Source organism: Castor canadensis, chromosome X, assembly GCF_047511655.1.
Source record: "Castor canadensis chromosome X, mCasCan1.hap1v2, whole genome shotgun sequence".
Lineage (NCBI taxonomy): Eukaryota > Metazoa > Chordata > Mammalia > Rodentia > Castoridae > Castor > Castor canadensis.
In genome coordinates this window covers 129,486,837-129,502,134 of record NC_133405.1, presented here as the reverse complement: position 1 = coordinate 129,502,134, position 15,298 = coordinate 129,486,837, and the positions used below count along the sequence as shown (strand labels likewise).

The following is a 15,298-nucleotide window of genomic DNA, read 5'->3' as shown; positions in this document are numbered from 1 at the left end:
TATATGAGTTAGAACTTAAAGAATTTAGCTTTTTTTTTTTTTTGCCTATTTTTTTCTCTTAATTTCTTTTTTTTTTTTTTCAGTACTGGAAACAACTCAGGGCCTCATGCTTGCTAGTGCTGCCCTCCCCCTCCTTGCTTTTTGTTTTGTTTTGTTTGAGATAGGGTCTTGCTATGTAGCCCAGCCTGGCCTTAAACTTTCAATGTTCCTGCCTCAGCCTCCCAAGTGCTGAGATTAAAGGTGTGCACCCCAACGCCCAGCATATTTTATTTGAAGTGCTGAAATAATATTTACTTAAGAAAAGCAAATTATTATAATGACTTAGGATTTTATGAACCTTTAGTTAGACTATACCCAATATATGTGACAAATAAAAAAATCATTTTCCTTTAAGCCTGAGCTTGTTACATTTCCTAAGATCATTTCTCTTCCCCTACATTTCTTTTCCACTGTCAATGCTTTTTTCCCCTCAAAGTAAAATTTTGAATGGAAAATAGAATTTTTTCTCCTATCAAAATGATTTTACCATGTTTTTATTTGAAAATATTGCCATGTGGAGAATGTAGAAAGAATAGTAACAGTAAATATTCATGAGGGCTTCAGCTAGATTTGTCAGTTGCTAACATTTGGCTTTTCTCTCTTTTTTTTGGTGGTACTGGGATTTGAACTCAGGGCCTACACCTTGGGCTACTCCATCAACCCTTTTTTTGTGATGGTTTTTTTCACGATAAGGTCTTGTGAAGTATTTGCCTGGGCTGGCTTCGAACCACAGTCCTCCTGATCTCTGCCTCCTGAGTAGGTAGGATTAGCTACTCACAGTAAGACATCAGCTCCTGGCTTACTTTCTCTTTAGGTAGAAAAATATGTACATATAAATATTTTTCTGTACCCTTTGCACAGCAATGGCAGATATCATAGCACTTCACTCCTAAATCCTTCAGCCTGCATTGCCCAAGAATAAGGATGTTCTTCCACAGAACCATAGTACCAAATTTGTATGTATGTAAATGAATGATAATTCAGTGGTATGATACATAGGCCATATTGAAACTTCCTCAAGCCAGGATCAATTATTTTGAAAGATCCAGGGTAGTTAACTTGCATTCTGGATTACTATACTTTATTTATTTAGGCTGGCCTTAAATTCACTATGTAGCCCAGCCTGGCCTCAAACTCTCCTCTTGCCCCAGTCTTCTGAGTGGTAGGATTATAACTGTGTGCCATTACACCTGGCCGTAGACACTCTGTAAGACAAAATACTATGGAGTAAATGTTATAAACTTCTCATTGCATACGGTATAAGAGATGTAATGTCAGGTTGTTCCACTCCTGGTCAACAGATCACTCCATTGTAAGGTATATTTTTCCTCTTTGCAATCAGTCCTCATTTATAGGATGACATTTTGAGATGGTATAAATATCCTCTTCCCAACAAGCTTTTTCTTCCAACATTTTTAACATCTTTGTATAAGTTAGTTTTTACAGCAAAGTTTGCAAAATTGATGATTTTTCTATTTAAGTCTTTCTACATTTTTTAGTTGCCATTCTGCTGTAAAGATGGATGTTCTGTCCCTTAGCACCACTATCTTTTTTAGTAACCATTAACTTTTTAATATGCTATGTACTACTTTTTTCATGATCATTTTATACCAAATTTGGGTGATTACAGTCCTTACTATTATAAAGTTTTAAAAGGCTTTTTACTATAATCATAAAGAGTAAAGATTCTTTTTTCCCTTATAAATCTTTTTCCCTGAATTATTGACCAAGGATACATAATTCTCAGTTTAATAAGACATTTGAATTTCCTCAGGAATCTCACAGAAGGAAGAGGAAGAGGAGGGAAAGGATATTTTTATTGAAGAACAGCAAGTAGAAGAAGAAGAAAAGCTGTTGGAAGAAGAGAGGTCAGTGCTAACTGAAACACTTAAAGTGAACTCAGTTATATAGTTTTTTAAAAATGTTACCAGCCTTTACTAACTAGTTCAGGTTTTCTGTATAAAATCTTACACAAAATAAGTCCTGTGGACTGAGGGCATGGCTGAAGTGGTAGAGTGCCTGCCTAGCAAACATGACATCCTGAGTTCAAATCTCAGTAATGCCAAAAAAAAAAAAAAAGAAAAGAAGTCTTATAAAATACCCGGTATAAACTATTTAACTCTCTAGCTAATGGGCTGAAACCAGATGTTGTGTTTGTTTAAATGGAATTATATTTCACTATTTTTGATAATTGTTAAATGTTTTTAGAAAAAGAAAGAAAGAAAACCAAATATGTAAGTATATAAAGTGAAAGCTCTTCAATAAACATAACTTACCCAAAGATAGCCACTGTTAAAAAAGAAAGTGTAAGTGTCCTGTACATATTTATTTCTATAGTGGGATGATACTTATACCTATTTCTCTGTGAATTGTTTTCTTGCCAAACATGTAGTACATATATTTCAGCGTTGATGCAGAGATCTAATTCAACCATTTTAATGGCAACACAGTATCTGTATGGATGTAGCTTAATTTATTATTTGTAATTTGTAGTTCTCAACTGATGGTCTTTCAGGTTATAATGTTTTTTACTATTGTATAAAAAGTTGCAGTGAGCATCCGTTCTTATATATTCTTGGTAATTACCCTGTTATTTCCTCAGGAAAATGCCTAGCTGGAAGCGTGGCTCAAGCTGTAGAGCGCCGGCCTAGCAAGCACGATGCCCCAAGTTCAAACTCTAGTACTGTAAAAAAAAAAAAAAAAAAGCCTAGAAATGATATTGTTCGAATCAAAGGATAAGTCCATGTAAAATGTACATGGCTAGGTAGAAAGGACATCCTGGTTTACAGTTGCAGCCTTGTAAGAAATGACTCATCTTTCCAAACCTTCCCTCATAGTAGACACTGTCAGTTTTTAAAACTGCTTATAGTGAAACGTTATATTTCATTGTTTCAAATGTATATTTCTGAATTAGTAAGGTTGAATATTTTACTATACATTTTATTGCTTATTTATAGATTGCTTAAGTTTTGCAGCTTTCTCATTTAGGATACCTGTTTTTTAGTGTGTTTTGTAAATATTGTTATTTGAATAAGGATAGTAGTCCTTTACCTGATGCATGTGATATACATTTATTTAATTTGTCATCAGTCCCAACTTGGCTTGTGACATTTCTTTTTTTTTTTTCCATGTTCTTATCATGTTGAATTTATTGTGTGGAACTCTGCATCACAAACAGAACAAATATATCTTTTCAACCATGCCTTCTCTTGAACTCTTTAGGACATAATTCTTGCATTCTTAAATTGTGACTTCTTTTATTTATTTATTTATTTATTTTTCATTTTTCTTTTATTATTCATATGTGCATACAAGGCTTGGTTTATTTCTCCCCCCTGCCCCCACCCCCTCCCTTACCACCCACTCCACCCCCTCCCGTTCCCCCCCTCAATACCCAGCAGAAACTATTTTGCCCTTATCTCTAATTTTGTTGTAGAGAGAGTATAAGCAATAATAGGAAGGAACAAGGGGTTTTGCTGGTTGAGATAAAGATAGCTATACAGGGCATTGACTCACATTGATTTCCTGTGCGTGGGTGTTACCTTCTAGGTTAATTCTTTTTGATCTAACCTTTTCTCTAGTACCTGGTCCCCTTTTCCTATTGGCCTCAGTTGCTTTAAGGTATCTGCTTTAGTTTCTCTGCATTAAGGGCAACAAATGCTAGCTAGTTTTTTAGGTGTCTTACCTATCCTCACCCCTCCCTTGTGTGCTCTCGCTTTTATCATGTGCTCATAGTCCAATCCCCTTGTTGTGTTTGCCCTTGATCTAATGTCCACATATGAGGGAGAACATACGATTTTTGGTTTTTTGAGCCAGGCTAACCTCACTCAGAATGATGTTCTCCAATTCCATCCATTTACCAGCGAATGATAACATTTCGTTCTTCTTCATGGCTGCATAAAATTCCATTGTGTATAGATACCACATTTTCTTAATCCATTCGTCAGTGGTGGGGCATCTTGGCTGTTTCCATAACTTGGCTATTGTGAATAGTGCCGCAATAAACATGGATGTGCAGGTGCCTCTGGAGTAACAGTCTTTTGGGTATATCCCCAAGAGTGGTATTGCTGGATCAAATGGTAGATCGATGTCCAGCTTTTTAAGTAGCGTCCAAATTTTTTTCCAGAGTGGTTGTACTAGTCTACATTCCCACCAACAGTGTAAGAGGGTTCCTTTTTCCCCGCATCCTCGCCAACACCTGTTGTTGGTGGTGTTGCTGATGATGGCTATTCTAACAGGGGTGAGGTGGAATCTTAGCGTGGTTTTAATTTGCATTTCCTTTATTGCTAGAGATGGTGAGCATTTTTTCATGTGTTTTCTGGCCATTTGAATTTCTTCTTTTGAGAAAGTTCTGTTTAGTTCACCTGCCCATTTCTTTATTGGTTCATTAGTTTTGGGAGAATTTAGTTTTTTAAGTTCCCTGTATATTCTGGTTATCAGTCCTTTGTCTGATGTATAATTGGCAAATATTTTCTCCCACTCTGTGGGTGTTCTCTTCAGTTTAGAGACCATTTCTTTTGATGAACAGAAGCTTTTTAGTTTTATGAGGTCCCATTTATCTATGCTATCTCTTAGTTGCTGTGCTGCTGGGGTTTCATTGAGAAAGTTCTTACCTATACCTACTAACTCCAGAGTATTTCCTACTCTTTCTTGTATCAACTTAAGAGTTTGGGGTCTGATATTAAGATCCTTGATCCATTTTGAGTTAATCTTGGTATAGGGTGATATACATGGATCTAGTTTCAGTTTTTTGCAGACTGCTAACCAGTTTTCCCAGCAGTTTTTGTTGAAGAGGCTGCTATTTCTCCATCGTATATTTTTAGCTCCTTTGTCAAAGATAAGTTGCTCATAGTTGTGTGGCTTCATATCTGGATCCTCTATTCTGTTCCACTGGTCTTCATGTCTGTTTTTGTGCCAGTACCATGCTGTTTTTATTGTTATTGCTTTGTAATATAGTTTGAAGTCAGGTATTGTAATACCTCCTGCATTGTTCTTTTGACTGAGTATTGCCTTGGCTATTCGTGGCCTCTTGTTTTTCCATATAAATTTAACAGTAGATTTTTCAATCTCTTTGATGAATGTCATTGGAATTTTGATGGGAATTGCATTAAACATGTAGATTACTTTTGGGTGTATAGACATTTTTACTATGTTGATTCTACCAATCCATGAGCATGGGAGATCTCTCCACTTTCTATAGTCTTAATGGCCAAAAACACATGAAAACACATTTCTTAACTGTGCTTAGATTTTCATGTTGTCAACTTTTGTTATGATATATGGCCTTGTTGCCCAACTTTAAAAGGTCTTCTCTGTCCCAGATGATGAAAATATTTTATTTTTTTCCTTGTAGTAGTTTTCAGGGGGTAGCTTATTTATTTATTTTTTAACATAGCACACACCAATGTGAATGTCCTTATTGCCACTCAACTGTACACTTAAAATGGTTGACATGGTATATTTTATGGTTGTATATTTTATCACAATAAAAAATAAACTTAATTTTTGTTTTATAAAAGGAGAAAAAAACTTATATTTAGTATTATTGCTGGAAATGTTGCTTTCTTTCTTATGATTCATTCCTGTTATCAACATAAGTAGATAAGTAGGTGGAATTACTAGAATACCAAGAAAAAAAAGTAGTAGTGAGTGATCTGGATTCAGCCAGATCTGAGTTCCAGCCCTAGCCCTTGCTACTTACTAGCTGTGTTTAAGTTTCTTAATCTCTCAAAGCTTCAAGTTCCTTATCTTCAGTATGGAGAAAAATCAGTCATGGTATCTGTCTCATAGAACTGTAGCAGTTAAATTCATATCTGTGTAGTGCTTAACAAATTGTGAGGAGGTGCTGTAATAACTAGTTCTTACTATAGATTTCAATCATGAAAACAATATATATGGAAAGAAATAGGGAAATAATTTTTGTTTTCCTGTAGTACATCTTTTAAATAATGAACATGTGGGGCTGGTGGAATGGCTCAAGTGGTAGAGCACCTGCCTAGCAAGCATGAGGCCAGTACTGCCAAAAAATTACATACATGTATATTTATGTTGCTTTGATCTTTGTTTATTCCTATAGGAGTTGTATAGTACTTAGTTAATATTGAAAAATTGGAAAATTAATAATGTGAAAATACTTGACAGCTTTGTGTCCTATTTTAAAGTAGATATACAAGTTATTAAATTTTAATGTTTTTAGTATATTGCTTTTTTTTTGATGGGATGGGGTTTGAATTCAGGGCTCTGCGCTCGCAAAGTGGGCGCTCTACCACTTGAGCCACACCTCCAGTCCATTTTGCTTTGATTATTTCAGAGATGGAATCTTAAAAAACTATTTTCCTGGGCTGACCTCATATGATGATCCTCCCAATCTCAGCCTTCCAAGTAGTTAGGATTACAAGTGTGAGCCACTGCACCCAGCTGCATCTTACTTTTTAGTGGTCTTAAATTTATATCCCATTTGGTTCAGTTATACACAATTAATATGTTCCTCAAAAGATTCATGAATCAGAGTTCTGCACACTGAAACATCTATCTATATGGTTCCCTAAAGCATGCATAATAATGTTGACATATGCAATACATTAGCCTTACCATGGCTAAAAGTACATTGCTGGAATTTATAGTTGGAATGAAATATATTTTTCCTTAGAATATTTAAAGTTGAGGTTACATCCCCAGGCTAGACATAAAAATTTATTTAACTCCTAATGTTGCTGAAGTAATATATATAACAGTTTCACATATTTCATTTCTCTTTTACAAAATCAGTGGAAAAATGAAATATAGTTTCTAAACACCTGATTGGCAAATAAACTTTGGAAATAAAACCCCTCTTTAGCTGGGTGCCGGTGGCTCATGCCTATAATCCTAGCTATTTAGGAGGCAGGGATCAGTAGGATCAAGGTTCTAAGCCAACCTGGGCAAATAGTTTGGGAGACCCTATCTCAAAAATACCCAACACAAAAAGGGGCTGGTGAATGACTCAAGTGGTAGAGCACCTACCTAGCAAGCGTGAAGCCCTGAGTTCAAACCCCAGTACTACCAAAGAAAAAAGAAAACACAGAATAGCTGGGCATGGTGATGCATGTCTGTAATCCAAGCACTTAAGAGGCTGAGGCAGAAGGATCATGAATTCAAGGCCAGCCTGAGCTATGTACTGAGACTCTATCTCCAAAACAATAACTACAGCAAAAAAACCTGAGTGCAATAGTATCACGCCTGTAACCCCAGCTATGTGGGAGGCAGAGTCAGGAGGATTTTGGTCCGAGGCAGGCTCTGGGGAAAAGGTTGATCCTACCTGAAAAAGAAACTAAAAGATAAAAGGGCTGGGTGGCGGTGGGGCGGTGATGGGGGGAGGTGGCTGCTAGAGTGGCTCAAGTGGTAGAGTGCTTGCTTAGTGTGAGGCCCTGAGTTCAATCCCCAGTACTACAAAAAAAAAAAAAAAAAAGTAGGGGGTGTGGTAGAGCACTTGCCTAGGACGAAGCCCTGAGTTTAAAAAATAACAAAAAACAAAACACAGAATAGGAAGAATGATGCTTTCCAAATGTGAAAAGCTAAATATTGCTTTTGAAAAATATTCCCTATCTTATTGGCACCTAAAAACATAACTGTGATCAGCCTAAAGAGAAATTTGTAGTCTTTTTTTGGGGGGGACTGGGATTTGAACTCAAGGCTTTGGAATTGCAAAGCAGGTACTTTACTACTTGAGCCACATCTGCAGTCCCCTTATTGCTCTGGTTATTTTGGAGATGGGTTCTCACAAACTATTTGCCCAGATTGGCCTTGAACCTTGACCCTCCTGATCTCAGCCTCCCAAGTAGGATTACAGACGTGAGCCACTAGCCCCAGGCTTGTAGTGTCATTTTCTTATGTAAAAGATGTCACATCCATGCATGCTTGTGAAATGTAGAAGTAGTTATTATAACTTATTACTCTATAAGAATTTTAGTTGCTTTTTCTAAAACTCTCCTTAGGGACTGGGACTGTGGCTCAGTGGTAGAGTATTTGCCTAGTATGTGTGAACTCCTAAATCTAGGCACCACACACAAACACACAAACACACACACACACACACACACACACACACACATTTTTGACTTTGTTTGCTGGTGTGTGTGTGTGTTGTAGAGTCATTCCAATTTTTCTTACTGATTCTATTATTATATTAATAGGCAAAAATTACATGAGGAGTGGTTGCTGAGGGAGCAAAAGGCGCAAGAAGAATTCAGGATAAAGAAGGAAAAGGAAGAAGCAGCTAGAAAACGGCAGGAAGAACAAGAGGTAGAGTATTAATCATCAGATAAACCAGTTAAGTAGTTAACCAAAATAGCTCTCTTTTTTTTTTTTTTTTGGTGGGACTGGAATTTGAACCAAAATAACTATATACAGTCAGAGGCTGGTGGCTCATGCCTGCAATCCTAGCTACTCTGGAGGCAGAGATCAGGAGGATCACAGTTGAAGGCCGGCCCAGGCAAACAATTTTCAAGACCATTTTTCGAAACTACTCAACACAAAAAAGGGCTGGCAGAGTGACACAGTGGTAGAATGCCTGCTTAGCAAGCATGAAGCCCTGAGTTCAAGCACTAGTACCACCAAAAGCAACAAACAAAAAAAGTTATAGATATATTATATGCATGCATGAAAATGTCACAATGAAACCCATCATTTTGTACAATTAATATATGTTGATTAAAATGTTAGAAAAAATAAAATGGGGAAGACTTGCTTTTTAAAAGTTACATGTCTTGAACTTAAAACAACTGATATTATCCACTTTACCAATATTTAAAACGTTTTCATTCATTTGCCCAGTGTATTAAATGTTTTAAAAAGTGAGTCTGAGGATGTAGCTCAATGGTAGAGTTACTTCCCTAGCATGGGAAAATCCCTGGGTTTGGTGTCTAGTGCTGCCCCTCACACACACACACACAAAAGTGAGTCTGAAAAAAAATAACCTTTTCTCCTTTTTGTCCTTTAAAGAGAAAGTTAAAGGAAGAATGGGAAGAACAGCAGAGAAAAGAGAAAGAGGAGGAGGAACAGAAGCTGCAGGAGAAGAGAGAAAGAGAGGTGATTCCTGTCATAGGAGGATAAGACACGCCGCATATCTTCTTAGTGTGCACATTGCTGTGTGATGGGTTTGAAGAATAAGCTGTGGGCATATCAGAGTTTGAGTTCTTTTTTCTTTTTTGTTGTTTTGTTTGTAAAGTCCTATTTTTAGTCTAGATGGACAGTAACGTTTCCTTACAATACTCTTCTTTGGGTGTGCTGTAGCAGGTTTCTTAAATTAAGATCTTCAGTTTTACCCTTCATACTGGGGATTGACAAACTTTTTCTTTAAAGGGCCAGATAGTAAATATTTTAGGCTTTGATGTCTGTATGGACTCTGGCAAACATCTACCTTGGTCAGTGTACCCAGTAAGCAGCATAGATAATACATAAATGAATGGATTTGGCTGTATTCCTTTTACACATTTGTACAGAACAGGCAGATAGCCCCTGATTTGCACTCTGTACCACTCTATAGCAAGTGGTGTTTTTCTGAGGTTCTGCTGTATATATGTTGACTTCTTTAGAGACTATTTTGTATAGTTTCTGTATTTAATTCATAAAAGATTTAACAGCTTATGACATGTCAGCAAGAATTAGTTGATTTAAAGAAATCAGGAGCCCAAATATTGATAATATTAAATCTTTATTGTTATTAAAGCTTGACTTATTTTCTAATTTGGATTATAAAGGCAAATGATGGTCATTTAAAAAAAAAACTGTGTGTATGTATGTATCTTCTATATCTTCCAGATTTTTTTAAAAGATTGATTAATTGATTTTGCTGCTATTCCTTAACAGTGCATGTATTTTAAAGATAACACAGTTTATCTTTCCCTGACTGATTCATCAGCATGTATCTTTTTTGGAATATTGGTAGATATGAGTAGCATAATATAGGGTAATCACCTTATAACAATAGGGAGAGATGGATTTCTTTGTATCTAAGTCATGATAGGGTAGCAGCAGTTTCCATAACCTTTGTTTTTTGTGTCTCAGGCATCAGTTCAAATGAAAATTTTTGACACCCTTGTTTGAGCACTGCTTTCCATAAGAGGCAACATCATGTTAGATTTTTAGGAGTACAAAAATTTGGAGCTTGTCATATTTTACAGAGAGGAATCAAATAGTAAAATATTCTTCAGCTGAAGTCTTTTAGGGATCAGGTTAAAGCTAAGGCTTCTTTTAAATACTTTTGTTTCAAAGGAGGTCTGCTGAGACATTAAGGAGAAGTAGATAAAATGAAACAGATTCTAAGCATATGTAATATGTATTTCTGCTGTGTGCTCAGCACTTTTGGTGGATGGAGATACTGTCCCTGCTGCCATTTAGTTACTTTTCCAGATTAGGTGGGGGCATCAGATGATAAGTAACCAAACAGATCATTTAAAATATAATAGTATAATGTTAAGTTCTATAATTAAATAAAGGAAAGAAGAAAAGAAAAAAGAAAGAAAGAGGAAAGCAGAGTGATGGGATAAAGGAGTACCTATTTAGGTTGCCTGGTCAAGGAAGTCTGTGAGGAGGTGATGTTTGAGCTAATACCTGAGCATAGAGCTCTTGGGGAGAAGAGGCTCAGCAAGTGGAAAGAAGGGCAGGGTGCCTGAAACCTAGAGATTAAAGGAGAGCAGGGCAGGAGCATGGGAAGAGGTCAGGAGGGTAGAAAGGGTCTGATCATGCAGGGTCTCTTGAATTGAAGGAAGAGTTCAGATTTTATGATTAGTGTAATAGGAAGACAATGAAGGGTTTTTAAGTGAGGATTGACTTTATCCCATTCATATTGTTACCTCCAATAGAGCATCTTAATTTTTATGCAAAGAAAGGGGGATGGAGAATGGTGATCAAGAAGCAAGAATGGAAACACAGTAACCAGTTATAAGGCTGTCACTCTGGATAGGAGAAAATGGTGGTTTGGATAAGATTTGGGGTGTGTTCAAGGCAGAGTTAACAGATTCTGGCTGATGGATTGACTGGGAGAGAAGAGAAGGAAAAGGGAAGGGAATTCAGGTGGGCAAATGGTATACCATTTACTGACGGGCATTTAGGTAGTGCGGTAAGCATGGATGAATAGAGAAGAACAAGAGTTTTAAGGATGGGGTATAATTTAATGGTAAAGCACATCCTTAGCATGCATGTTGCTCCCCAGCATATTAAATTGTACCAGGACTCTTATGTAACCAGGTATTTATCAAGTAAGCAGCTAGCCATGAGTCTTACATATTGTTTTGAGGAGCTAGGGAAGAGAAGTCTATAAACATGATTTAAAATATCTTTAAATACTAACTAGGTAAAAATTTACTGACACATTGCAGGACTTCCTTTGCCTTATTAAAAGTTTGAAATTTCTTATAAATCCTAATTACTACTGGTCATGTCATTTTAGCTTCTGTTAAATATTTATGATGTTTAACATAGCGTTTTTTATAATCATTAATAACTTAAAAACTAGGTCATGGTATATATGTTCAAATATACTACATATTAATGTTACTGAAACTATTATACAACTTTTAAATATTTTGTAATGTGATTTCATTCAATTTTCTACTTGAATAAAAATTCTATGCTATATATCCTTTGAAAGCTTTCAGAAGATCTATGCTTAGAAAATCAGAACCTGAGGCCTTGTATGATGTATGTGTGTGTGTCTGTGTGTGTGTGTGTTTTGATTGTTACACATGAGATTCTTAACCAGAGAAACCATATATGGCTTAACCTGACTCCCAGGTTTTCATTAGTCCTGTGTTTGCACCATTTGTAGGAAGCTGTGCAGAAGATACTGGATCAGGCTGAAAATGAGGTATTTTAAAAACCTTTCATTAAGAATTTGAGACTAATTAACATTTCATTAGGAACAATAATTCCAGTAGTATTAGTTTTGTGTAGGCTGTTTAGATCACATCTGGATATCTGGAATCACTTCTGTGGCTCTTCAGGTTATATAACAACAAAAGTTTATTGATGAACAGAAACAAATGGTATTGAAATCACCCCTTGGACTGTTCTTGTTTAGAGTCCTTAAAGTGTGTGTGGGCAATATCACATACTGTTAACCTCAAATGGTAAGTTAACCTTGATTAAGAATAAGCATCTACTTTTCTCAGTGGTGGCTTCCTATGTCCTTGGACCCTTTTCAGAATGGATGACACAGAGGAAAGTTGGGTGAATGCCCCTGGTATCAGTAGGGGTAACAGTAGTGATGCCTGATCAAGGACTGGGACTGGGAGCCAAGAAAGAAATACAGTTCTTGTCTCTGGACAATTGCTTGTAAAGTCTTGATTGCCTGCCGTAACTTAAATGTGAATGTTCTTAAAATAAACCATTATTATTTTCGATGAAAATATTTGAATATTTTCGGAAACATTTAGTCTTTCACGGGCTTTTACACCACCAGTAAAGTCATGGTTGTTTTCAACAGTTGGAAAATGGTGCCACCTGGCAGAACCCAGAACCACCCATGGATTTAAGAATAATGGAGAAAGATCGAGCCAATTGTCCATTCTACAGTAAAACGGGAGCTTGCAGATTTGGAGATAGGTAACTAATTTTGCTTTATCATGTCAGAATAAAGTGATTCAAAATGTCTAGATTTTGTAGTTTTCCTTTTGGAAGAGGCATAGGTTTCAGTTTGAAATGTTCATCATAAAGTATGTGCTTCTCTATCTCCCTAGCTAGACATCCTCTGTTCCTTCTATCCCTGTTCCCAAGGTAGACTTGGCTTAGAGTATCCTTTGCATTCCATTAGGAAGATCTTTTGTTTGTTGGTTCTTCCTGTGCATGTGTGACTCCATGGTAGACAACTTGGATGGAGAAGTAATATGTTCAAGCTGGGGGCCGGTGGTTCACGCCTGTAATCTAGCTATTTAGGAGGCAGAGATCAGGAGGATCGTGGTTTAAAGCCATCCCAGGCAAATAGTTTGTGAAGCCCTATCTTGAAAATACTTAACACATAAATGGCTGGTGAGTGGCTCAAAGTGTAGGCCCTGAGTTCAAGCCCTGGTATTACAAAAAATAAATAAATAGAAAGAGAAGTAATATGTTCAAAATGATTGGAGCAGCTGGACTTTATCTTTTTAATGGCAAACACCAAAATAGGCTTTTCAAACATGGTATGAGAAAAACAGAATTAGAGTGAGTAGAGAAATAGGACTATAATTTACCACTGTTGGTCAGTATCCTCAGACTCCGGAACAGACCCCTGGGCTCAAAAACTGTCATTAGTGGCTGTGGGAAAGTTATTTAAAGTCTGTGTCTTAATTCCTTTATCTGTGGAATGAGTATGAAACATAACATTACCCTTCTAAGGGGACTATGAGGCCAGAATGAGAATGCATGGCAAGCACTGGGTGCTGTTTTCACTATTCTTACTATTGTCACTAATCTCTGAGACTTCTTTATGAATGAACAAATGAAAGTAGGTAAATGATTCCTATTGGTAAGCAAAATCTGTCCAAGGCAAAATCAAATTATTACTATATATTTGTTCTGTGGAAGAGAAGATCTAATACAAATCTTAATGTTTTATTAATCCTAAAAAAGAATATGAATAGGACAATTTACATGTATTTAATGAGAAACTGTATGTCATCTCTCAGGTTTATTTTATTCATAAAATTATCCATGCCATGATTTTTTTCCTTCTTTGAAAATATGAACTTTCTCTAGCTTTCACTTTTTCTTTTTTAATTTAAGCTTTCACACCATTTTTCATTTTTTAAGAATATTGGTTTTTAGGCTGGACGTATGGCTCAAGTGGTAGAGCACAGGCTTACCAGGTGCAAGCCTTGAGTTCATACCCCAGTACCGGCAAGAAAATAAAAAACCAGGCATGGTGTTACACACCTGTAATCCCACCTATTCAGGAGGTGGAGGTAAGAAGATCAAGGTCCGAGGCCAGGTCCAAGGCCAGCCCCAGGCAGAAGTGGTAGACCCTACCTGAAATAAACTAAAGCAATAAGGACTGAGGGTATGGCTCAAGTAGTGGAGTGCTTGCCTAGCAAGTGGGGTACCCTGAGTTAAAACCCTAGTGTAGCCAAAAAACACAAAAAACAAAAACAGTGGTTCTCTCGGTGTATGATATTTGAGTCTTCTAAAAAGCTTTACAAATTTATCTTGCCAACAGATCAAGTAAATCAGAATCTCAGATTGTTGGGTGGCTTTAGCTTTGAAATGTCTCTAATGTGCCCTCAGATTGATATATAAATGAAACTCCTTTTGTATTTGATGGTTGGAAGTATAGATAGATGCTCAGAATACCTATGAAAGGACTCATAGCATCTGGTAACTAGTAGAAAACCTCCTCTTGAGGAACTGGGAGCTAAGAAAAGAAGACTTTATTCCCTTTGGTATCATAGAAGCATTTCTTAAATGTATTTAATCTCAGGAAGAAATAATAATTGATTGGTAGAAAATACCCCTCCCTGCATCAAAGAAAGATTTCAGCCAGTGACCTTTTGGAGACAAACGAGACTCAATTTCAGTTCATATTTCCGTAGGTAGCTCAACCAAGTTGCCTTTAAGATTTTCTAGCTGAAGGATCCCTTGTTTATGATACGTCTCTAACACTTCCTTGAAATTTAAGACTTGTGGAAGCCTGATTCTGGATTCTCCTGTTGGGCATAAGTAAGAGAAGGGGAGATGTCTCGGGCAGTTTCTTGTGGAAAGGGGAATGGTGTCAGACTCTCAGGTACCACCTCTGGGAGTCATTTTAAGGAAATATGGACAGTGGTCAAATTAATTTGGACCATTTTTTACTGTTTTCGTAGGCATTTGAGATTTCACCATCACAACTATCAAAGTATGAAAGCGATTCGGGTATTTTCATTGTTCAAATGATGAGTTGTGACATTAAAATTTTGTGAAATTAGCAGTTATGAAACCCAGCACCATCCTTCCAGACAAGTACACTGTTCTCTTCCCCTTTTATGGAAAGCCTGGTGAATTGCTCCAGATAATGCAACCATTCTTTTCTTTAAGGTTTGTCAATCAAACCTTAAAAGGAGAAACACTTCCTTTTTCCTTTTCCTTTCCTTTTTTTCTCTTTTCTCCCTCCACCCATGGGGTCTTGTTGTAGAGCCCAGGCTGGCCTTGAACTTGCAATCCTCCTGCCTCAGCCTCTTTTTTTCTTTTTCTTTTTTTTTATTTTGCCTGCCCCAGCCTGTTTGAGTATCTGGGATTACAGACTTGTACCACTATGCCAGGCAGAGAAATACTT

The 15,298-nt window shown here is 36.7% G+C and overlaps 1 protein-coding gene across 3 annotated transcripts in view; it reads left to right on the top strand.

Annotated features, from left to right (window-relative positions):
• Zrsr2 (zinc finger CCCH-type, RNA binding motif and serine/arginine rich 2) overlaps positions 1 to 15,298 on the top strand; it is a 50,466-nt gene that overhangs the window by 2,731 nt on the left and 32,437 nt on the right. For 2 of the 3 annotated variants that reach the window (XM_074063929.1, XM_074063927.1), the window contains exons 3-7: positions 1,814 to 1,907; positions 8,211 to 8,319; positions 9,019 to 9,105; positions 11,846 to 11,884; positions 12,503 to 12,621. In XM_074063929.1, the coding sequence (XP_073920030.1) occupies positions 1,814 to 1,907; positions 8,211 to 8,319; positions 9,019 to 9,105; positions 11,846 to 11,884; positions 12,503 to 12,621 (448 nt within the window). The remainder of the gene's footprint in view (positions 1 to 1,813; positions 1,908 to 8,210; positions 8,320 to 9,018; positions 9,106 to 11,845; positions 11,885 to 12,502; positions 12,622 to 15,298) is intronic. The other variant, XM_074063928.1, reaches the window with a different exon arrangement.